We start from the raw sequence: 25,071 nt of genomic DNA, 5'->3' as shown, positions 1-25,071 counted from the left end.
TCCTAATCGGCCTTCCTATTGTGTATCGCCATAGCAGCACGCTACATTTACACTACTTCTACTTCACTGCTCTTTTTCTCCTACTGAGCATGCTGCCTACACAGGGCGGTTTTTGTAGCGTAGCTTAGCACGCCAGCATTACCGCTGTCAACCTTCTGAATTCATGTCAGAATGATTCGCCATGTCAACTACTGTGACCTGTCCCCTGGCCCAGTTAGGTAAATCGCTGCTGCTAGATTTCACATAAACATTCACTGCTCGAATTGGCTAATCCCGTCGTTTGGCTGCTGCAAATCTCCTGTGGCCCAATCATGCGCGCGGAGCAAGCAAGTCACCTAGTTTAATTATCCATTTGAGTAGGATTTCGGCTTTTTTGAATTGCTCAGTTTTTGCAGCGAGCTTTTTCTCTTAGGGCCTGCGAGATACCCGCGGAAACACATATCTCTTCAGCATTGCGCGCCACACAGGAATGCGGCTGAATCACGTGCGATTGTGAGTGAGGTACCCCCAGTGTGAAGATTCGGCTGTAGAATATGTAGTTTTAAATACGTAGTTTGGCGTAGATCTCGGAAAAGTGAGATACGGCCAGGAATGAGTGTGGGTACCTCCGTCCTGAAGATTCTGATCGGCGCCGATTGAAATAAGTCGCCGTGCATATCTCGGCTTATTGACGACCGATTGACACGGGACAAACACCGATCGATACCAAATGGCTCTGGGGGGGGGGGGGGGAGGATAGAGTGGCAAGTTTTCCTACCCGACGAACCCGGAATTATCCCGAGGGGGTAGGGGTGGGAGTAGAGTCGGGGGAACGGGGGGCGAGTACAAGTACCAAGTACTTTCGCAAGTACCAAGCAAGTACCAAGCAAGTACCAAGTACTTATGCAAATACCAAGCAAGTACCAAGTACTTTGGCAAATACCGAGTACTTATGCAAATACCAAGCAAGTACCAAGTACTTTGGCAAGTACCGAGTACTTTGGCAAGTACCGAGTACTTTGGCAAGTACCAAGCAAGTACCAAGTACTTTTGCAAGTTCAGCAAGTTTTTCGCCAGTATCGAAGCTTCTAGATGTCCGATCGTCACCGGAAAAACACCATTCGATCCCAAATTTTCTCCCCAATCTTTTTATGACCAAAGCGACGCGGAGCGAGCCAAGATATCTTGTTTAATTATCCATTTGAGTAGGATTGCGGGTTTTTTGAATTGCTCAGTTTTTGCAGCGAGCTTTTTCTCTTAGGGCCTGCGAGATACCCGCGGAAACACATATCTCTTCAGCATTGCGCGCCACACAGGAATGCGGCTGATTCACGTGCTTTTGTGAGCGAGGTGCTTCCCTCCGGGAGAAATTCGCCGTCCCCATATGCTTAACACAGAGCCGAGCGGCGGCTGACAGGTGGCCGGCTCTCGGGAGATCGGCAGCCGACACTCGAAAAATCGACAAGCCGCCGCTGAATGCGCGTGCGGCAGTGCTGAGCCGAGTCGTTCCCACGGTCTGAGGTACCCCCAGTTTGAAGATTCGGCTGTAGAATATGTAGTTTTAAATACGTAGTTTGACGTACATCTCGGAAAAGTGAGATACGGCCAGAAATGAGTGCGGGTCCCTCCGTTCTGAAGATTCTGATCGACGCCGATTGAAATAATTCGCCGTGCATATCTCGGCTTATTGACGACCGATTGACACGGGATAAACACCGATCGATACCAAATGGCTCTGTGTGTGTGTGGGGGGGGGGGAGGGGGTAGAGTGGCAAGTTTTCCTACCCGACGAACCCGGAATTATCCCGAGGGGGTAGGTGTGGGAGTAGAGTCGGGGGAACGGGGGGGGGGCGAGTGCAAGTACCAAGTACTTTCGCAAGTACCAAGCAAGTACCAAGTACTTTTACAAGTACCAAGCAAGTACCAAGTACTTATGCAAATACCAAGCAAGTACCAAGTACTTTGGCAAATACCGAGTACTTATGCAAATACCAAGCAAGTACCAAGTACTTTGGCAAGTACCGAGTACTTTGGCAAGTACCAAGCAAGTACCAAGTACTTTTGCAAGTTCAACAAGTTTTTCGTGAATATCTAAGCTTCTAGACGTCCGATTAACACGGGACGAACACCAATCGATCCCAAATTTTCTCCCTCATACTTTGATTGCCAAAGCGACGCGGAGCGAGCCAAGATATCTTGTTTAATTATCCATTTGAGTAGGATTTCGGCTTTTTGAATTGCTCAGTTTTTGCAGCGAGCTTTTTCTCTTAGGGCCTGCGAGATACCCGCGGAAACACATATCTCTTCAGCATTGCGCGCCACACAGGAATGCGGCTGAATCACGTGCGATTGTGAGTGAGGTACCCCCAGTGTGAAGATTCGGCTGTAGAATATGTAGTTTTAAATACGTAGTTTGGCGTAGATCTCGGAAAAGTGAGATACGGCCAGGAATGAGTGTGGGTACCTCCGTCCTGAAGATTCTGATCGGCGCCGATTGAAATAAGTCGCCGTGCATATCTCGGCTTATTGACGACCGATTGACACGGGACAAACACCGATCGATACCAAATGGCTCTGGGGGGGGGGGGGGGAGGATAGAGTGGCAAGTTTTCCTACCCGACGAACCCGGAATTATCCCGAGGGGGTAGGGGTGGGAGTAGAGTCGGGGGAACGGGGGGCGAGTACAAGTACCAAGTACTTTCGCAAGTACCAAGCAAGTACCAAGCAAGTACCAAGTACTTATGCAAATACCAAGCAAGTACCAAGTACTTTGGCAAATACCGAGTACTTATGCAAATACCAAGCAAGTACCAAGTACTTTGGCAAGTACCGAGTACTTTGGCAAGTACCGAGTACTTTGGCAAGTACCAAGCAAGTACCAAGTACTTTTGCAAGTTCAGCAAGTTTTTCGCCAGTATCGAAGCTTCTAGATGTCCGATCGTCACCGGAAAAACACCATTCGATCCCAAATTTTCTCCCCAATCTTTTTATGACCAAAGCGACGCGGAGCGAGCCAAGATATCTTGTTTAATTATCCATTGAGTAGGATTGCGGGTTTTTTGAATTGCTCAGTTTTTGCAGCGAGCTTTTTCTCTTAGGGCCTGCGAGATACCCGCGGAAACACATATCTCTTCAGCATTGCGCGCCACACAGGAATGCGGCTGATTCACGTGCTTTTGTGAGCGAGGTGCTTCCCTCCGGGAGAAATTCGCCGTCCCCATATGCTTAACACAGAGCCGAGCGGCGGCTGACAGGTGGCCGGCTCTCGGGAGATCGGCAGCCGACACTCGAAAAATCGACAAGCCGCCGCTGAATGCGCGTGCGGCAGTGCTGAGCCGAGTCGTTCCCACGGTCTGAGGTACCCCCAGTTTGAAGATTCGGCTGTAGAATATGTAGTTTTAAATACGTAGTTTGACGTACATCTCGGAAAAGTGAGATACGGCCAGAAATGAGTGCGGGTCCCTCCGTTCTGAAGATTCTGATCGACGCCGATTGAAATAATTCGCCGTGCATATCTCGGCTTATTGACGACCGATTGACACGGGATAAACACCGATCGATACCAAATGGCTCTGTGTGTGTGTGGGGGGGGGGAGGGGGTAGAGTGGCAAGTTTTCCTACCCGACGAACCCGGAATTATCCCGAGGGGGTAGGTGTGGGAGTAGAGTCGGGGGAACGGGGGGGGGCGAGTGCAAGTACCAAGTACTTTCGCAAGTACCAAGCAAGTACCAAGTACTTTTACAAGTACCAAGCAAGTACCAAGTACTTATGCAAATACCAAGCAAGTACCAAGTACTTTGGCAAATACCGAGTACTTATGCAAATACCAAGCAAGTACCAAGTACTTTGGCAAGTACCGAGTACTTTGGCAAGTACCAAGCAAGTACCAAGTACTTTTGCAAGTTCAACAAGTTTTTCGTGAATATCTAAGCTTCTAGACGTCCGATTAACACGGGACGAACACCAATCGATCCCAAATTTTCTCCCTCATACTTTGATTGCCAAAGCGACGCGGAGCGAGCCAAGATATCTTGTTTAATATACCATTTGAGTAGGATTGCGGGTTTTTTGAAACGCTGAGTTTTTGCAGCGAGCTTTTCCTGTTAGGGCCTGCGAGATACCCGCGGAAACACATATCTCTTCAGCATTGCGCGCCACACAGGAATGCGGCTGATTCACGTGCTTTTGTGAGCGAGGTGCTTCCCTCCGGGAGAAATTCGCCGTCCCCATACGCTTAACACAGAGCCGAGCGGCGGCTGACAGGTGGCCGGCTCGCGGGAGATCGGCAGCCGACACTCGAAAAATCGACAAGCCGCCGCTGAATGCGCGTGCGAAGATGAACGGGGTACCGCCGTTCCGGAGAGACGGCTGGAAAATTCCACCGGCCGGCCCGGCGGCAGTGTGTCGGGCGGCGGGCGGCGGGGCGGGGTTTCCCCGTCCAGCGGCCGGCAGCGCTCAGCCGAGTCGTTCCCACGGTCTGGCGGCCAGCTGGGTGGGGGCGGGGTGGGGAGTGGGGCGGCCGATGTCCAGCCGCTTCTCCACGGGCAGGTGCTGCCACCTGCGCAGTAGTTCCACTGGCGGCCGCCAGGCCCGTGTGCGGGCCGTGCGCGGTAGTTCCGCCAGCGGCCGACAGAGGTCGCGCGCGTCGTGTCTAACCTGACGAAGCTACAAAAAGTTAGATAACTTTAATAAGAGGGACGGTAAAGCCACAATTCCAACGCTGAATGTTGGGCAAAAGCAAAGGGATCCAACACAGCCATCTGTATTTACTGTATTTACCCTTTTCAGTCAGCGATAAGCCCCAGCAATCGCACCGCTGCAAAACTCGCAAGCTGTTCACCGTGCAGGGTATTGCATTATAACCACCCACCGGCTCCCTCAACGTATGTGTAATCGCTTAATAGGTAGGACGCGAAAAGCAAGTGAGAAATGATATCTCGGAAAAGTGAGATACGGCCAGAAATGAGTGTGGGTCCCTCCGTTCTGAAGATTCTGATCGACGCCGATTGAAATAATTCGCCGTGCATATCTCGGCTTATTGACGACCGATTGACACGGGATAAACACCGATCGATACCAAATGGCTCTGTGGGGGGGGGGGGGGAGTAGAGTGGCAAGTTTTCCTACCCGACGAACCCGGAATTATCCCGAGGGGGTAGTTGTGGGAGTAGAGTCGGGGGAACGGGGGGGGCGAGTGCAAGTACCAAGTACTTTCGCAAGTACCAAGCAAGTACCAAGTACTTTTACAAGTACCAAGCAAGTACCAAGTACTTATGGAAATACCAAGCAAGTACCAAGTACTTTGGCAAATACCGAGTACTTATGCAAATACCAAGCAAGTACCAAGTACTTTGGCAAGTACCGAGTACTTTGGCAAGTACCAAGCAAGTACTTAGTACTTTTGCAAGTTCAGCAAGTTTTTCGCCAATATCGAAGCTTCTAGACGTCCGATCGTCACCGGAAAAACACCATTCGATCCCAAATTTTCTCCCGAATCTTTTTATGGCCAAAGCGACGCGGAGCGAGCCAAGATATCTTGTTTAAATATCCATTTGACTAGGATTTGGCGTTATTTGAAACGCTCAGTTTTTGCAGCGAGCTTTTCCTGTTAGGGCCTGCGAGATACCCGCGGAAACACATATCTCTTCAGCATTGCGCGCCACACAGGAATGCGGCTGATTCACGTGCTTTTGTGAGCGAGGTGCTTCCCTCCGGGAGAAATTCGCCGTCCCCATATGCTTAACACAGAGCCGAGCGGCGGCTGACAGGTGGCCGGCTCTCGGGAGATCGGCAGCCGACACTCGAAAAATCGACAACCCGCCGCTGAATGCGCGTGCGGCAGTGCTGAGCCGAGTCGTTCCCACGGTCTGAGGTACCCCCAGTTTGAAGATTCGGCCTTAGAATATGTAGTTTTAAATACGTAGTTTGACGTACATCTCGGAAAAGTGAGATACGGCCAGAAATGAGTGTGGGTCCCTCCGTTCTGAAGATTCTGATCGACGCCGATTGAAATAATTCGCCGTGCATATCTCGGCTTATTGACGACCGATTGACACGGGATAAACACCGATCGATACCAAATGGCTCTGTGTGTGTGTGGGGGGGGGGGGAGGGGGTAGAGTGGCAAGTTTTCCTACCCGACGAACCCGGAATTATCCCGAGGGGGTAGGTGTGGGAGTAGAGTCGGGGGAACGGGGGGGGGGGCGAGTGCAAGTACCAAGTACTTTCGCAAGTACCAAGCAAGTACCAAGTACTTTTACAAGTACCAAGCAAGTACCAAGTACTTATGGAAATACCAAGCAAGTACCAAGTACTTTGGCAAATACCGAGTACTTATGCAAATACCAAGCAAGTACCAAGTACTTTGGCAAGTACCGAGTACTTTGGCAAGTACCAAGCAAGTACCAAGTACTTTTGCAAGTTCAACAAGTTTTTCGTGAATATCTAAGCTTCTAGACGTCCGATTAACACGGGACGAACACCAATCGATCCCAAATTTTCTCCCTCATACTTTGATTGCCAAAGCGACGCGGAGCGAGCCAAGATATCTTGTTTAAATATCCATTTGAGTAGGATTGCGGGTTTTTTGAAGCGCTGAGTTTTTGCAGCGAGCTTTTTCTCTTAGGGCCTGCGAGATACCCGCGGAAACACATATCTCTTCAGCATTGCGCGCCACACAGGAATGCGGCTGATTCACGTGACAAACTCGATGGCGGTCCCTCCATTCCGGAGAAAAATTACCGGCCGACGGCTGGAAAATTCCACCGGCCGGCCCGGCGCCGGTGTGCAATGTGCATGTACATATGATAAGCGTAACGCATTTATAAATCGTGAAATCGTCTTTTTTTTCTCAATACACGATGCTGCCGAGATACACGAGCGCTTTATGCCGATCATCTCCCGTCTGCAACTTCCGTGACGGGCCGTCTGCTCGGCCGCGGCGCCGGCGTCCGCCCGTACTAGATCGGCCGGTTTTCGTCACCGGACGAGCCCGGACTCGCCAAAAATTCAGGTAAGTTGGGGCCGACAGAGGGTGGAATTGATTGAGGGACGATCGAAAAACATGATACAAATAATAGGTAAAACATTTTGCAAGTAGGACTCGAAAATCTCTAATCGTACGATTTCCGTCAGAACCGGGTTCGACAAATGTTTGCTCCAGCTGCGGAGAGCAAACTGCGTCACTATAGTTACATACCATAATACGATAGAGGGACTGCAAAGTAAGACATAGTTTAGCTCTAAAAAAGTAGAAAAATATGGCAAGCATTTCTGTGTAACAAAGTATTCATGAACTCCTTCAAATAGGCATTTCTTTTAATACGCTTAATATTCATCACTAAATCGGCCGTTGTGTTTGGACCGAGGTGAGCTTGGTGGTGGATGCGTCACAATGATTTAGATAAAACATTTTGAATTTGGAGGGTGTTAAGATTACATATGAATGCCAATTGACCTTGAGAGCTGTTGTTAATTACTGGGATGATTTTTCAAAGGTGGTTTTGGTGCATAAAGGCTTATTTATTACGAAAAATGCAAGTGGCGCGGCTAACGTGGCGCGTGCATGATTGCCTTTAATTGAAGTGATTTATCCTAATATTTTGCCTCATGAAACAATTTGAAGCAAAAGTTTAGTTTTTGCCAGTTTTTATTAGTCTGCTGCTTAAAACATTTTGAACTTTTTTAATATGGTGATGGTGAAACGTGATGTTAGGAACTTGAAAAGCAGTTACCTAGCAGGTTAAAGCCGCCCTCTGAACCCGGGGCTCTAAATGTGCATAAAACCAACAGAACAGGTGTGGCGTCAGCAGAAATGCAAAAGCTGAACCCTTCCCTTCTAATATGACCTTGTCATTCCCAATGTAACTAAGCCTTATTTGGCCCAGCGGATGGTCAGGTGAGTCATAAATATTTTTTTTAAAATAAAAAGTATTGTGAGTATCAATGCGTGATGTTATTTTCCAATCTTAGAAGGATGTTTTCATATTTTATTGCCTGAATTCATTCAGTTTCTGCTTTGCAAAGGGTGGAAAAGGTAGTTGGAGCTGCAGCGCTCAGCTAACTGCATGATTTACTTCAAAGTACAAAGATAGGGCTGCCTGCTCCTTTTTTGGCACATTTGTTCAAAAATTTCCTGTTAGACAGGAGACATTTAAAGCCGCCCTCTGAACCCAGGGCTCTAAATGTGCATAAAACCAACAGAACAGGTGTGGCGTCAGCAGAAATGCAAAAGCTGAACCCTTCCCTTCTAATATGACCTTGCCATTCCCAATGTAACTAAGCCTTATTTGGCCCAGCGTATGGTCAGGTGAGTCATAAATATTTTTTTTAAATAAAAAGTATTGTGAGTATCAATGCGTGATGTTATTTTCCAATCTTAGAAGGATGTTTTCATATTTTATTGCCTGAATTCATTCAGTTTGTGCTTTGCAAAGGGTGGAAAAGGTAGTTGGAGCTGCAGCGCTCAGCTAACTGCATGATTTACTTCAAAGTACAAAGATAGGGCTGCCTGTTCTTTTTTTGGCACATTTGTGCAAAAATTTCCTGTTAGACAGGAGACATTTTGGTTCTCTCCAGTCAGTCATCAGTTGCTATAGAAGCTGGACCTAATTTAAATTTGCAGAACGTAACCTGTCTTGACCAAATCTGACCTAACATAACTCAACCTTACCTTGCTCGGGGTGGTGGTTTGGTACATAAAATGTTTGTGTAAAATGTATTGTGAGTTTTGATGTGTGGTGTCACTTTTGGAACTTGGAGGATGAGTTTTTTTTCTTTTCTCTCTTAAATTACTGAATTTCTTCAGTGTTTGGAGGTTGCATAAGGCAGTGATAGCAGGAAAAACATGACATTTTCGATCTATATGTCAGTGTGTGACTGCATCCGTCATTGAAACGTAGGTTGCACAGTAGATGTTCTCTAGGGGCTAGGTGCTAGATGTGAGTTGTTGGCTATTTTTCTACCTTTATTACATCTGTAAACAGTGTTGATATAGCAACAGCTGCAATCAGCTGTCAGCTGATTGCATAATGTTCTTGAAAGAGCGAAGTTAGGACCACCTGTTGTTTTTCGACTCGACTCAACTAATTTTGAATTTTAACTATTTAAACTGGGATGAGTCATGTGGTAGTAGCGCCTGATTGATTTGGTTAAATGCTTTGAATGTAAATGAAAGGCTTAAAAATAACATTCTAATAAAGAATTGATATATCATTGCAAAGGTGGCTGCTATGGTGCTAAATTATTGCTTGAATTTGAAATTCTCTCTGTGTTTGAACTCAGGCTAGCAGCATTGTGGTAGTGCGCCAGACTGTTATAACTAAATACTTAAATCTGTAATTAAAATTATAAAATTATTATAATCTAACATAAAGAACTGACGCTGGCAGATGGATTGTGTTTGGTGTTTGTCTATTGATAAGACAGTATTACCCATGTGCCCTCTCCTAGCAGATTCTGATTGTAATCCCGTAGTGCCTGATTGATTTGGTTAAATGCTTTGAGTTTAAATGAAAAGCTTAAAAAATATTATTCTAACAAAGATTGATAATGGCAGAGGTGTGGTAAAAAATAATATTCTAACAAAAAATTGATAATGGCAGAGGCGTGGTAGTTGTGGATTGCAGGCACTAATGTGATCTTGAAAAAGATATCGGTCAGCAGGACCGACCGACCGACCGACCGACCGACCGACCGACCGACCGACCGACCGACCGACCGACCGACCGACCGACCGACCGACCGACCGACCGACCGACCGACCGACCGACCGACCGACCGACCGACCGACCCGACCCGACCCGACCCGACCCGACCCGACCCGACCCGACCCGACCCGACCCGACCCGACCCGACCCGACCCGACCCGACCCGACCCGACCCGACCCGACCCGACCCGACCCGACCCGACCCGACCCGACCCGAATTTTGAATTTTAACCATTTGAACTGGGGTGAGTCATGTGGTAGTAGTGCCTGATGGATTTGGTTAAATGCTTTGAATGGCTACAGTGTGGGCGGCAGTTCGACCCGAGGCAGGCCAGCACTGCAGCTGTGGAGCCGACATGGGGTCGCCGTGTGGTTAGAGAAGCGATCGAAATTCGAGTGTGCAATCCGTCTTTAAACCAGGGCGTGGGTAAATTCTCGCTTAGCCCCATATGGGACAGTGCTCTAAAACAGTAGTTTTTCTTTGGAAGAGGAAGTGTACCTATTGGCTATGTTTTACATATGAGAATAGGCAAGTTGTGCGTCACGTGCTGGATATTTAGAAATTTGATTGATGTGTTGCGAAAAATGGCTACCTGATTTTTGTCTGTTTTAAACCTATGTGTGCCCCATCGAACGGGACCAATAATAACTTTTACCCACTATCCAGTGAAAGTCCGTTAAAACAATTTCAAACAGTATTACCCTTTTGCCTCCTCCTAGCAGATTCCGATTGTAATCCCGTTCCTTTGTTCCATTTCCAGAATTGCTCGCAATGTCGGGTCAAACACCTCCGCCAACGTCGCCGAGTCGCCCGACCGCCGCCGACCCTCCGGGGCCAGCGCCGGAGACGGTGGCACGGCGCGCTGACGGTCTGATGGTCGATGGCGATGCAGCTGAACCCGCAAACGGTCAACGTAACGGTCAGTCCGTAGATCCGACGGTGAACGCCGCGGCCGCGAGACGGGCGCGTGATCGCGAGCGTCGTCGCCTCGCCCGAGAGCGAGAAACTGAGGCTGAGCGACTTCTTCGCCTGCAACGTAAACGTGAAGGCCAGGCTCTGGCGCGCGCTAGACAAAGAGATCAGACAGGTGGCGCGGGCCCTTCCCATCAGGCGGTAGTCGATGCAGTGCCGGTTCCCGGTCCATCGGGGGCCCAGCCGCCGGTCATCCTTGCCGCGGATATCGCTGCCGCGCGACGCGAGCGTGACCGGGAGCGTCATCGACTTAGGAGGGAGCGTGAATCGGAGGCTGAGCTCGCCGAGCGTCAGCGACGCAATCGTGAGAGAATGGCTACGGCTCGCACTAAGGTCAGGACAGGGAGAGACGGCGCAGGTCTTGAGCCACCTGTTGCTGCTGGTGTGGCGGATCAGCCGATCGCACCACCGACTGCGTTTGAACCGCCGGTGGTGGGCGGTGTCGCGGACGTCGCGCCCGGCGCGGAGGCAGTGGGCGGCGCTGTAGGAGAGGTGGCAACGCACTCGCCCGATGGTGCTGTAGATGCTGTCGAGGCGACAGTAGCCGATGCGCCAGACGACGCAGCGGCGCGCCGGCCCGCGGCCGATGCGCCCGACGCGGAGGCAGTGGGCGGCGCTGTAGGAGAGGAGGCGCCCCACACGCCCGATGGTGCTGTAGACGCTGTCGAGGTGGCAGCGGTCGATGCGCTAGACGGCGCAGCGGCGCGCCGGCCCGCGGCCGATGCGCCCGACGCGGAGGCAGTGGGCGGCGCTGTAGGAGAGGAGGCGCCCCACACGCCCGATGATGCTGTAGACGCTGTGGAGGTGGCAGCGGTCGATGCGCTAGACGGCGCAGCGGCGCGCCGGCCCGCGGCCGATGCGCCCGACGCGGAGGCAGTGGGCGGCGCTGTAGGAGAGGAGGCGCCCCACACGCCCGATGATGCTGTAGACGCTGTGGAGGCGGCAGCGGTCGATGCGCCAGACGGCGCAGCGGCCCGCCAGCCCGCGGCCGATGCGCACGACGCGGAGGCAGTGGGGGGCGCTGATGGACAGGCTCCGGTGGACGCGCCCGCCCGTCGTCGAGGCGACCAGCACCTGCTGGCTCGCAATTATGTCCCCGCCGAGTTCGAGCCGCCGGCTGGCATGCAGCTGGGCCGAATGGACACCGTCTGTGCCCATTGTGGAGCGCTGCGCTGGCGTGCCGAGCCCGCAGGCGCCTGTTGCCATCAGGGCAAGGTGCAGCTTGACTTCCATCCCCCGCCGCCGGACGAGATGGTGGAGCTGATGACCCCCGGCACGGCGTTCTATGACGAGTTTCGGGGCAAAATTCGCGCTTACAACACGGCCTTCCAGCTGGCCAGTATGGGGTGCAACGTCGTCCGACACGACGGGGCGTATCACGCGGCTTTCACCGTTCAGGGTAGCGTGTGTCATCGTATGGGATCTCTACTGCCCGCTCGCGGCGGCGAGGAGCAGTTCATGCAGGTGTATTTCCTCGACGCAGACGAGGCCACCGCGCGACGTGCCACCATGTGTGGCGGCCTCGACAGAGCCGTTCTCGACATCCTTTTGGGCATGCTGCACGAGCACAACAACTACGTGCGTGCGCTCCAGCCGGCTCTGCTGATGGCGCGCGGTGTGCCGAACTGCCGGATCGTGTTGTCGGCCGAACACCGGCCGCTGTCGGAGCACGAGCGCCGGTTCAATCTACCGATCGGTCGCGAAGTGGCGGTCCTGATGCCCAATGAGATGGGGGGCCGGCGCGACATCGTCGTTCGCGAGCGCGGCGGACAACTGTTCCGCATCGACGAACTGAGCCGCCAGTACGACCCGCTGCTCTATGTGCTGCTGCACCCGCGCGGCACGGACGGGTGGTCGCTCGAGCTGAAGGCCGAGCGCGGCGTCACAATCCGTCAGTATGGTGCGTTCCACATGCGCTTCCGACCGGGTCATTTCAATCTCATTCCGCGAGGGGGCCGGCTGTTTCAACAGTACCTGGTGGACACTGAGGCAAAAGCTGAGTCGAGTCGTCTGTCGTATGTGCGCGCGAACCAGGACGGCTTCAACGGCTTCCGCGCCGAGACCATCCGCGGCGTGCGAGACGCGCTGGCTGACGGCGAGGAGCACGGCCGAGCCGTCGGACGGCGCGTGGTGCTGCCGGCATCCGTAACGAGTAGTCCGCGCTTCATGATGGCCAAACTACAAGACGCTCTCTGCTACGTTCGAGACTTTGGCGCCGCCGACTTTTTCATCACCGTGACGTGCAACCCGGCCTGGCCAGAGATTGAGCAAACTCTGCGCACCCTCTACCCGGGAGAGAGGCCGGGCGACTACGATCGGCCGTGCGACCACCCTGACGTTGTCAGTCAGGTGTTTGACCTCAAGCTGCAGGCGCTGCTGAAGCAGCTGCGGGGCGGCATCCTGGGTCGACAGCGGGCCATTCTGCACACGATTGAGTGGCAGAAGCGTGGCCTGCCGCACGCTCACCTTCTGCTGTGGGTCGTGCCCGCCGACAAACCTCGCGCCGAAGACGTGGACACGTGCGTGTGCGCTGAGCTGCCAGATCCCGAGACCGATCCGGAACTGCACGCGATCGTCTGCACCAAGATGGTGCATGGTCCGTGCGGCGCGCTGAACCCGCAGGCGGTCTGCATGAAGGACGGCCGCTGTAGCGTCGGCTATCCGCGCCCGTATCTGGAGGCCACAGAGCTGCCAGAGCGCAGCTATCCCAAGTACAGGCGGCGCGCGCCGGAGGACGGCGGTCAACGTGCGCGGACGCCCGGACGGCGCGGTGTGGAAATCGACAACCGCTGGATCGTTCCCTACAATCCGCACATCCTTCGCGCGCTGGACTCACACGTCAACGTCGAGCTGATCACGCACGCGATGGGAGCGATCCGCTACTGCATCAAGTACGTCACCAAGGGCTCGGATAGGATCATGTTCGCCGTGCAGCCCGACGGCGTGGTTGACGAGGTGACCCAGTATCAGAACAGCCGGTACCTGGGATCCATGGAGGCAGCGTGGCGGCTGCTCGACCGACCAGTCCACGTCCATCATCCGCCGGTCCAGCGGCTGCAGCTGCATCTCGGTGACGACGAGAGACGTGTCGTGTTCCGCGGCGACGAAAACCTGGAAGCGGTCATCGCGGGCGAGCAGGCTAATCCATCCATGCTCACAGCCTTCTTTGAGCTGTGCCAGCGTGACGCGTTCGCGGCGACACTCCTCTACCCAGAGGTGCCGCGATACTACACGTGGCAGGTGCGACGCGGCCGGGGCGCAGACGCCCGTCCGGCCCACTGGAAACGCCGCGTCCGTGGCCAGCCTCACCCCGAGGTGCCGGGCGTGGTTGCCTCTGAGACTCTGTCGCGCGTGTACACCACGACGCCGCGCGCGGGCGAAGTTTTCTTTCTTCGCCTGCTCCTTCACAGCGTCCGAGGTCCGCGCTCTTACGAGCACCTCCGCACGGTCGATGGCCGCGTGTGTGCCACCATGCGCGAGGCGTGCTCCGCACTGGGGCTGCTCGAGGACGGAGCGCACTGGGCGCGCGCACTGGAGGAGGCGAGTGTGACGCGCTTTGCAGGTGGTTTGCGTTTCCTCTTCGCTCTGATTCTGATCGAGGGAGAGGCTACGTGCGATCCCATGGCGCTGTGGATGAGGTTCGCGGACGCCCTGTCCGAGGACATCGCTCGCCGTCAGCGCACCGCTCGCGCGGCTGGCAGACGTGGTCTCACCGAGGACGAAGTGCGCCAGCAGGCGCTGCGGAAGATCGCTGGCATTCTCCGCCGGCTGCGCGGCAGATCTCTGGCGGAGTACGGACTGCCGGTGCCGCCGGTGCCGGACGCCGCCGCCGCCGCCGATGGCGACGACGACGAGCCGCCCGGCGGTCCCGAGTACGACCCGGCCGCTCTGGCCGATCGCGTTGAGCGCGACGAGCCGCGTCTGACGGATGACCAGCGCGCCGTCTATGACGAGGTGCTGCGACGGCTGGACAATGACGAGTCGGGTGTCATCTTCCTGCAAGCTCCAGGCGGCTGCGGGAAGACGTTCTTGGAGAACCTGCTGCTGGCCAAGGTGCGCAGCCGGGGACACGTGGCAGTTGCAGTGGCCACATCCGGCATCGCAGCCAGCCTGTTGGAGGGCGGCACGACTGCCCATCATCGGTTCAAGATCCCTCTGCAGCTGCATCCTGACAACGAGAACGTCTGCGGCATTGATCGCCGCTCTCCCGAGGCCGACTACCTTCGCCGCTGTCGCCTCATTGTATGGGACGAAGCGGCCATGACGAACCGGCGCGCCACTGAGGCGGTCGACCGGGCTCTCCAAGACGTCCGCGACAGGCAAGAGCTGTTTGGCGGCGTTCTGACGCTGCTCTCTGGCGACTGGAGACAGATCCTGCCAGTGGTGAAGCGCGGCGGGCGCGCAGAGGTTGTTGACGCCTGCCTCAAGTCATCGCCCATGTGGCCTCGGATCGACACCATGGAGCTCGCGACCAACATGCGGGCGTTGAACGGCGACGATCAGGCCGGTGAGTTCGCCAACTTCCTGCTGCGCGTCGGCGACGGCCGGCTGCCCGTCGTGGCACAGCCGGACTCGGTGCAGGTGCCCGAGTTGGTGGTCAGTCCGGCGCGCAGTCTCGCCGCCTTGGTCGATCGCATTTTCCCTGACATGGCCGGGCGACACCGTGATGAAGAGTGGCTGCATGAGCGCGCCATCCTCTCGCCGCTAAATGCGACCGTTGACAGGGCGAATGAGGCCGCGCTGGCCCTTCTGCCCGGCGAAACAGTCACGTACGCTAGCGTCGACACCATCAGTGACGACGACAACGAGGATCACGGGCCTCCGGTGCCCACCGAGGTGCTCAACGCGATCGACGTGTCGGGCATGCCGTCGCATCGACTTCAGGTCAAGGTCGGCGCCCCGGTCGTGTTGATGCGCAACCTCGACGCTCCGCGCGTCGTGAACGGCACGCTGTGCACGGTGCTGCGCGCCGCGCCCAACGTGCTCGAGCTGCGAATCGCCAGTGGAGTCGCGCGTGGCGAGACGCTGTTTTTGCCGCGCCTCCCTCTGGTGGTGAGCGCTGTCGATTCCGGCATCGGCCGACCATTCCGCCGCTGTCAGTTCCCCGTCAAGCTGTCATTCGCCATGACCATCAATCGCTGCCAAGGGCAGACTAAGCGACGCGTGGGCATATATCTGCCATCCCCGGCCTTCACTCATGGCCAGTTCTACGTGGCTCTCTCGCGCGTAGGCAGCTTTGATTCAGTCGAGGTGCTTTCCACGCACAACCATCGGACGCGGAATGTCGTATACAGAGAGGTTCTGTGAGGTGCGCGCGCCAGGATCGGGCGTCATACGGGTGCGTTATGGGGCGTTATCTTAGTTCGGTTGTCGAGCGACGATCGGATGTACCCCGCGTTGTGCCGTCCTTCACCCAATTGCTATGACGTTGAGCCCGGAGTGGCCGGAGGAAGCCCTTGCTCCTTGAGTGGGAGGGCCACTCTGTCTGTCCGGGTGGTCAATGTCGACGGCCAACTGTAGGCTGCGGCCAATCGTATTGGGCGTTAGGAAGCGGGTGCGTCATCGGCCGTAATCTTAAACGTTATCGGAAGTATAGTCAGGCGGCGGCGTCCAAGAGCGGTCAGATACTCCTGTGGTCAGTCGTGTGGTACGGCTGGTGGTCCGTGTGCTGGGATTTTTTAGTCTGGAAATGTTAGCGCGTCGCTGTTGGTTGTGAGACCCCCTTTCAGACGTGTGAACGTCTGAAGTCCGTTTCGTGTGATCGATCGGACACTTCACCCCTTGATAGGGGGAGTCTAAACCGCTGCGGGGCGAGTCTTACGTCTGAGCGTGTCAGTGAGTGAGTCCGTGTGCGAATGTGTGCGTGACTGTAACTGTGTCAACTGTCAGGTGTGACGGTTGTTAGGCGCGTCGCTGTCGGTTGTGAGACCCCCTTTCAGACGTGTGAACGTCTGAAGTCCGTGTCGTGTGATCGATCGGACACTTCACCCCTTGATAGGGGGAGTCTAAACCGCTGCGGGGCGAGTCTTACGTCGGGGGGTGCCAGTGAGTGAGTGCGTGGCTGCATCTGCATCCTGTGCTTAACCCTTTCGGTGCTGTGGGTATTTGGAGTGGTGAATGATTGCGCGTGAGTGAGTGTATGCCGGTACGCGCTGACGTAACGGGCCCTTAACCGTTATACTAAAAGTTTGACATCGTTAACGTAAGTTCATCAGGAGGCTGACATTGACATTTCAGTGTGCTTAACTCATTTCATTGTGCTTAAATCATATTTCAAAGTTACTTTAAAAACGTGTTAAGGGCGGGGTGCGCGCTCGGAGCACTTCCACGACAGTGCACCCTGGTAACAGGCTGTGTTCAGTGTGCGGAGCCGACCTTGATGTTCCCTATAAAACCTTCAATCTATCCATCACCTCGGCACGGCGACCCTGAACTATGCCTGGCTAAGACTCCGAGCCTTTTGACTTCCTTATGCCGTGTCCCTGACTACATTTCTCGCCACCATGCAGTTAACCAGCAGGGCCGCCAGTCATCGACACCGGCTGCCGCCAGCAGCCGCAGCTGACGCCAACAAACCCCGGATCCGATAAGCTCTGTCAGGCAATCGGACCAGACCAGTCCAGCTAATCCCAGCAAGTCATTCTGACTGTGTCTAATCCGGTCAGTGTGTCGCCTAATGCCGCTTTGACACTTTGCTTACTTCTGTTTCCTAATCGGCCTTCCTATTGTGTATCGCCATAGCAGCACGCTACATTTACACTACTTCTACTTCACTGCTCTTTTTCTCCTACTGAGCATGCTGCCTACACAGGGCGGTTTTTGTAGCGTAGCTTAGCACGCCAGCATTACCGCTGTCAACCTTCTGAATTCATGTCAGAATGATTCGCCATGTCAACTACTGTGACCTGTCCCCTGGCCCAGTTAGGTAAATCGCTGCTGCTAGATTTCACATAAACATTCACTGCTCGAATTGGCTAATCCCGTCGTTTGGCTGCTGCAAATCTCCTGTGGCCCAATCATGCGCGCGGAGCAAGCAAGTCACCTAGTTTAAATATCCATTTGAGTAGGATTGCGGGTTTTTTGAAACGCTGAGTTTTTGCAGCGAGCTTTTTCTCTTAGGGCCTGCGAGATACCCGCGGAAACACATATCTCTTCAGCATTGCGCGCCACACAGGAATGCGGCTGATGCACGTGCGATTGTGAGTGAGGTACCCTCAGTTTGAAGATTCGGCTGTAGAATATGTAGTTTTAAATACGTAGTTTGACGTAGATCTCGGAAAAGTGAGATACGGCCAGAAATGAGTGTGGGTACCTCCGTCCTGAAGATTCTGATCGGCGCCGATTGAAATAATTCGCCGTGCATATCTCGGCTTATTGACGACCGATTGACACGGGAGCGGTACAACCGCAGTCGGGCGCATACAAGACCGCAGCGTACACTTATCAAAGCATACATGGAAGTCGTAACATACAACGTGCAAAACATACAAAACAGACCAGGTAGTCGAAACATACAAAAGTGCAGTACCAAGTACGTTTGCGAGTACCAAGCACTTTCGCAAGTACCAAGCAAGTACCAAGTACTTTCGCAAGTACCAAGCAAGTACCAAGTACTTTTACAAGTACCAAGCAAGTACCAAGTACTTTGGCAAATACCGAGTACTTATGCGAATACCAAGCAAGTACCAAGTACTTTGGCAAGTACCGAGTACTTTGGCAAGTACCAAGCAAGTACCAAGTACTTTTTCAAGTTCAGCAAGTTTTTCGCCAATATCGAAGCTTCTAGACGTCCGATCGTCACCGGAAAAACACCATTCGATCCCAAATTTTCTCCCGAATCTTTTTATGGCCAAAGCGACGCGGAGCGAGCCAAGATATCTTGTTTAAATATCCATTTGACTAGGATTTGGCGTTATTTGAAACGCTCAGTTTTTGCAGCGAGCTTTTCCTGTTAGGGCCTGCGAGATACCCGCGGAAACACATATCTCTTCAGCATTGCGCGCCACACAGGAATGCGGCTGATTCACGTGCTTTTGTGAGCGAGGTGCTTCCCTCCGGGAGAAATTCGCCGTCCCCATATGCTTAACACAGAGCCGAGCGGCGGCTGACAGGTGGCCGGCTCTCGGGAGATCGGCAGCCGACACTCGAAAAATCGACAACCCGCCGCTGAATGCGCGTGCGGCAGTGCTGAGCCGAGTCGTTCCCACGGTCTGAGGTACCCCCAGTTTGAAGATTCGGCCTTAGAATATGTAGTTTTAAATACGTAGTTTGACGTACATCTCGGAAAAGTGAGATACGGCCAGAAATGAGTGTGGGTCCCTCCGTTCTGAAGATTCTGATCGACGCCGATTGAAATAATTCGCCGTGCATATCTCGGCTTATTGACGACCGATTGACACGGGATAAACACCGATCGATACCAAATGGCTCTGTGTGTGTGTGGGGGGGGGGGGAGGGGGTAGAGTGGCAAGTTTTCCTACCCGACGAACCCGGAATTATCCCGAGGGGGTAGGTGTGGGAGTAGAGTCGGGGGAACGGGGGGGGGGCGAGTGCAAGTACCAAGTACTTTCGCAAGTACCAAGCAAGTACCAAGTACTTTTACAAGTACCAAGCAAGTACCAAGTACTTATGGAAATACCAAGCAAGTACCAAGTACTTTGGCAAATACCGAGTACTTATGCAAATACCAAGCAAGTACCAAGTACTTTGGCAAGTACCGAGTACTTTGGCAAGTACCAAGCAAGTACCAAGTACTTTTGCAAGTTCAACAAGTTTTTCGTGAATATCTAAGCTTCTAGACGTCCGATTAACACGGGACGAACACCAATCGATCCCAAATTTTCTCCCTCATACTTTGATTGCCAAAGCGACGCGGAGCGAGCCAAGATATCTTGTTTAAATATCCATTTGAGTAGGATTGCGGGTTTTTTGAAGCGCTGAGTTTTTGCAGCGAGCTTTTTCTCTTAGGGCCTGCGAGATACCCGCGGAAACACATATCTCTTCAGCATTGCGCGCCACACAGGAATGCGGCTGATTCACGTGCTTTTGTGAGCGAGGTGCTTCCCTCCGGGAGAAATTCGCCGTCCCCATATGCTTAACACGGAGCCGAGCGGCGGCTGACAGGTGGCCGGCTCTCGGGAGATCGGCAGCCGACACTCGAAAAATCGACAACCCGCCGCTGAATGCGCGTGCGAAGATGAGCGGGGTGCCGCCGTTCCGGAGAGACGGCTGGAAAATTCCACCGGCCGGCCCGGCGGCAGTGTGTTGGGCGGCGGGCGGCGGGGCGGGGTTTCCCCGTCCAGCGGCCGGCAGCGCTGAGCCGAGTCGTTCCCACGGTCTGGCGGCCAGCTGGGTGGGGGCGGGGTGGGGAGTGGGGCGGCCGATTGCCAGCCGCTTCTCCACGGGTAGGTGCTGCCACCTGCGCAGTAGTTCCACTGGCGGCCGCCAGGCCCGTGTGCGGGCCGTGCGCGGTAGTTCCGCCAGCGGCCGCCAGAGGTCACGCGCGTCGTGTCTAACCTGACGAAGCTACAAAAAGTTAGATAACTTTGATAAGAGGGACGGTAAAGCCACAATTCCAACGCTGAATGTTGGGCAAAAGCAAAGGGATCCAACACAGCCATCTGTATTTACTGTATTTACCCTTTTCTGTCAGCGATAAGCCCCAGCAATCGCACCGCTGTAAAACTCGCAAGCTGTTCACCGTGCAGGGTATTGCATTATAACCACCCACCGGCTCTCTCTACGTATGTGTAATCGCTTAATAGGTAGGACGCTAAAACAAGTTAGAATTGATAGGTAGGTGAAACAAAATACAAATTGGGAACAAGTATAATTCAAATTACAAATAATTCTTTGGAACAAATCAAAATTATCTGAGACCAAGGCAAATTCGCAAACATTAGCAAGTTTTCAGTACATTACCAAGTAGCAGGTGATACAGCAAGCTGGCAGGTACTTTGGCAGGTTCAACAAGTTTTTCGTGAATATCTAAGCTTCTAGACGTCCGATTAACACGGGACGAACACCAATCGATCCCAAATTTTCTCCCTCATACTTTGATTGCCAAAGCGACGCGGAGCGAGCCAAGATATCTTGTTTAAATATCCATTTGAGTAGGATTGCGGGTTTTTTGAAGCGCTGAGTTTTTGCAGCGAGCTTTTCCTGTTAGGGCTTGCGAGATACCCGCGGAAACACATATCTCTTCAGCATTGCGCGCCACACAGGAATGCGGCTGATTCACGTGCTTTTGTGAGCGAGGTGCTTCCCTCCGGAAGAAATTCGCCGTCCCCATATGCTTAACACAGAGCCGAGCGGCGGCTGACAGGTGGCCGGCTCTCGGGAGATCGGCAGCCGACACTCGAAAAATCGACAAGCCGCCGCTGAATGCGCGTGCGGCAGTGCTGAGCCGAGTCATTCCCACGGTCTGAAGTACCCCAGTTTGAAGATTCGGCTGTAGAATATGTAGTTTTAAATACGTAGTTTGACGTACATCTCGGAAAAGTGAGATACGGCCAGAAATGAGTGTGGGTCCCTCCGTTCTGAAGATTCTGATCGACGCCGATTGAAATAATTCGCCGTGCATATCTCGGCTTATTGACGACCGATTGACACGGGATAAACACCGATCGATACCATATGGCTCTGTGGGGGGGGGGGGGAGTAGAGTGGCAAGTTTTCCTACCCGACGAACCCGGAATTATCCCGAGGGGGTAGGTGTGGGAGTAGAGTCGGGGGAACGGGGGGGGCGAGTGCAAGTACCAAGTACTTTCGCAAGTACCAAGCAAGTAACAAGTACCTTTACAAGTACCAAGCAAGTACCAAGTACTTTACGGCCAGGAATGAGTGTGGGTACCTCCGTCCTGAAGATTCTGATCGGCGCCGATTGAAAAGTCGCCGTACATATCTCGGCTTATTGACGACCGATTGACACGGGACAAACACCGATCGATACCAAATGGCTCTGGGGGGGGGGGGATAGAGTGGCAAGTTTTCCTACCCGACGAACCCGGAATTATCCCGAGGGGGTAGGGGTGGGAGTAGAGTCGGGGGAACGGGGGGGCGAGTACAAGTACCAGGCAAGTACCAAGTACCAAGCAAGTACCAAGTACTTATGCAAATACCAAGCAAGTACCAAGTACTTTGGCAAATACCGAGTACTTATGCAAATACCAAGCAAGTACCAAGTATTTTGGCAAGTACCGAGTACTTTCGCAAGTACCAAGCAAGTACCAAGTACTTTTGCAAGTTCAGCAAGTTTTTCGCCAATATCGAAGCTTCTAGACGTCCGATCGTCACCGGAAAAACACCATTCGATTCCAAATTTTCTCCCGAAACTTTTTATGGCCAAAGCGACGCGGAGCGAGCCAAGATATCTTGTTTAATTATTCATTTGAGTAGGATTTCGGGTTTTTTGAAACGCTCAGTTTTTGCAGCGAGCTTTTTCTCTTAGGGCTTGCGAGATATCTGCGTGCACACATATCTCTTCAACATTGCGCGCCTCACAGGAATGCGGCTGAATCACGTGCGATTGTGAGTGAGGTACCCCCAGTTGGAAGATTCGGCTGTAGAATATGTAGTTTTAAATACGTAGTTTGACGTACATCTCGGAAAAGTGAGATACCCCATATGCTTAACACAGAGCCGAGCGGCGGCTGACAGGTGGCCGGCTCTCGGGAGATCGGCAGCCGACACTCGAAAAATCGACAAGCCGCCGCTGAATGCGCGTGCGGCAGTGCTGAGCCGAGTCGTTCCCACGGTCTGGCGGCCAGCTGGGTGGGGGCGGGGTGGGGAGTGGGGCGGCCGATTGCCAGCCGCTTCTCCACGGGCAGGTGCTGCCACCTGCGCAGTAGTTCCACTGGCGGCCGCCAGGCCCGTGCGGCAAGCGGGCCGTGCGCGGTAGTTCCGCCAGCGGCCGCCAGATGGATACCGCCGCGCGCGTCGTGTCTAACCTGACGAAGCTACAAAAAGTTAGATAACTTTAATAAGAGGGACGGTAAAGCCACAATTCCAACGCTGAATGTTGGGCAAAAGCAAAGGGATCCAACACAGCCATCTGTATTTACTGTATTTACCCTTTTCAGTCAGCGATAAGCTCCAGCAATCGCACCGCTGCAAAACTCGCAAGCTGTTCACCGTGCAGGGTATTGCATTATAACCACCCACCGGCTCTTTCAACGTGTGTAATCGCATAATAAGTAGGACGCAAAAAGCAAATGAGAAATGGTAGGTAGGTGAAACAAATTACGAATTGAAATTAAACATAGCTCAAATTGCAAACAATTCGTTGAAAACAAATCAAAACGAACTGAGACCAAGGGAAATATGGAAACTCTGGTCGTCTTAACACGTCTGATTTAAACGTCGGAAAGGAACAAGTTCTTTGGGGTATTTAGGCAAGTAAATACCAAGTATTTATTTTAGAACAAGTTCTTTGCGGTATTTCGGCAAGTAAATACCTTTGGCAGGTTTTCAGTACATTAGCAAGTTTCCAGTACATTACCAAGTAGCAGGTAATACAGCAAGCTGGCAGGTATTCTGGCAAGTTCAACAAGTTTTTCGCGAATATCTAAGCTTCTAGACGTCCGATCAACACAGGACAAACACCAATCGGTCCCAAATTTTCTCCTTAATCATTTCAAGGCCAACGCGACGCGGAGCGAGCCAAGATATCTTGTTTAAATATCCATTTGAGTAGGATTGCGGGTTTTTTGAAGCGCTGAGTTTTTGCAGCGAGCTTTTTCTCTTAGGGCCTGCGAGATACCCGCGGAAACACATATCTCTTCAGCATTGCGCGCCACACAGGAATGCGGCTGATTCACGTGCTTTTGTGAGCGAGGTGCTTCCCTCCGGGAGAAATTCGCCGTCCCCATATGCTTAACACGGAGCCGAGCGGCGGCTGACAGGTGGCCGGCTCTCGGGAGATCGGCAGCCGACACTCGAAAAATCGACAAGCCGCCGCTGAATGCGCGTGCGAAGATGAGCGGGGTGCCGCCGTTCCGGAGAGACGGCTGGAAAATTCCACCGGCCGGCCCGGCGGCAGTGTGTTGGGCGGCGGGCGGCGGGGCGGGGTTTCCCCGTCCAGCGGCCGGCAGCGCTGAGCCGAGTCGTTCCCACGGTCTGGCGGCCAGCTGGGTGGGGGCGGGGTGGGGAGTGGGGCGGCCGATTGCCAGCCGCTTCTCCACGGGTAGGTGCTGCCACCTGCGCAGTAGTTCCACTGGCGGCCGCCAGGCCCGTGTGCGGGCCGTGCGCGGTAGTTCCGCCAGCGGCCGCCAGAGGTCACGCGCGTCGTGTCTAACCTGACGAAGCTACAAAAAGTTAGATAACTTTGATAAGAGGGACGGTAAAGCCACAATTCCAACGCTGAATGTTGGGCAAAAGCAAAGGGATCCAACACAGCCATCTGTATTTACTGTATTTACCCTTTTCTGTCAGCGATAAGCCCCAGCAATCGCACCGCTGTAAAACTCGCAAGCTGTTCACCGTGCAGGGTATTGCATTATAACCACCCACCGGCTCTCTCAACGTATGTGTAATCGCTTAATAGGTAGGACGGTAAAACAAGTTAGAAATGATAGGTAGGTGAAACAAAATACAAATTGGGAACAAGTATAATTCAAATTACAAATAATTCATTGGAACAAATCAAAATTATCTGAGACCAAGGCAAATTCGCAAAGTCATTGATCGACTAAAGCCGTCTGATTTAAACGTCGGAAAGGAACAAGTTCTTTGCGGTATTTAGGCAAGTAAATACCAAGTACTTTGGCAGGTTTTCAGTACATTAGCAAGTTTTCAGTACATTACCAAGTAGCAGGTGATACAGCAAGCTGGCAGGTACTTTGGCAGGTTCAACAAGTTTTTCGTGAATATCTAAGCTTCTAGACGTCCGATTAACACGGGACGAACACCAATCGATCCCAAATTTTCTCCCTCATACTTTGATTGCCAAAGCGACGCGGAGCGAGCCAAGATATCTTGTTTAGTTATTCATTTGAGTAGGATTTCGGGTTTTTTGAAACGCTGAGTTTTTGCAGCGAGCTTTTTCTCTTAGGGCTTGCGAGATAGCTGCGTGCACACATATCTCTTCAACATTGCGCGCCTCACACGGTATTTAGGCAAGTAAATACCAAGTACTTTGGCAGGTTTTCAGTACATTAGCAAGTTTTCAGTACATTACCAAGTAGCAGGTGATACAGCAAGCTGGCAGGTACTTTGGCAGGTTCAACAAGTTTTTCGTGAATATCTAAGCTTCTAGACGTCCGATTAACACGGGACGAACACCAATCGATCCCAAATTTTCTCCCTCATACTTTGATTGCCAAAGCGACGCGGAGCGAGCCAAGATATCTTGTTTAAATATCCATTTGACTAGGATTTGGCGTTATTTGAAACGCTCAGTTTTTGCAGCGAGCT

The 25,071-nt window shown here is 53.0% G+C and overlaps 1 protein-coding gene across 9 annotated transcripts in view; it reads left to right on the top strand.

The window, feature by feature from the left end:
• LOC122378798 overlaps nt 1-17,730 on the top strand; it is a 41,001-nt gene extending 23,271 nt beyond the window's left edge. For 6 of the 9 annotated variants that reach the window (XM_043360299.1, XM_043360297.1, XM_043360298.1 and 3 more), the window contains one exon: nt 10,448-17,730. In XM_043360299.1, the coding sequence (XP_043216234.1) occupies nt 10,448-15,966 (5,519 nt within the window). In that variant the 3' untranslated portion in view covers nt 15,967-17,730. The other 3 variants (XM_043360305.1, XM_043360304.1, XM_043360303.1) reach the window with 3 other exon arrangements.
• Nucleotides 17,731-25,071: the final 7,341 nt, after the last annotated feature.

The sequence above is a fragment of the Amphibalanus amphitrite genome, unplaced genomic scaffold (assembly GCF_019059575.1).
Source record: "Amphibalanus amphitrite isolate SeventyFive unplaced genomic scaffold, NRLGWU_Aamphi_draft 000065F_arrow, whole genome shotgun sequence".
In the NCBI taxonomy this organism is placed as follows: domain Eukaryota; kingdom Metazoa; phylum Arthropoda; class Thecostraca; order Balanomorpha; family Balanidae; genus Amphibalanus; species Amphibalanus amphitrite.
This window is presented reverse-complemented; position numbering and strand designations above follow the sequence as displayed.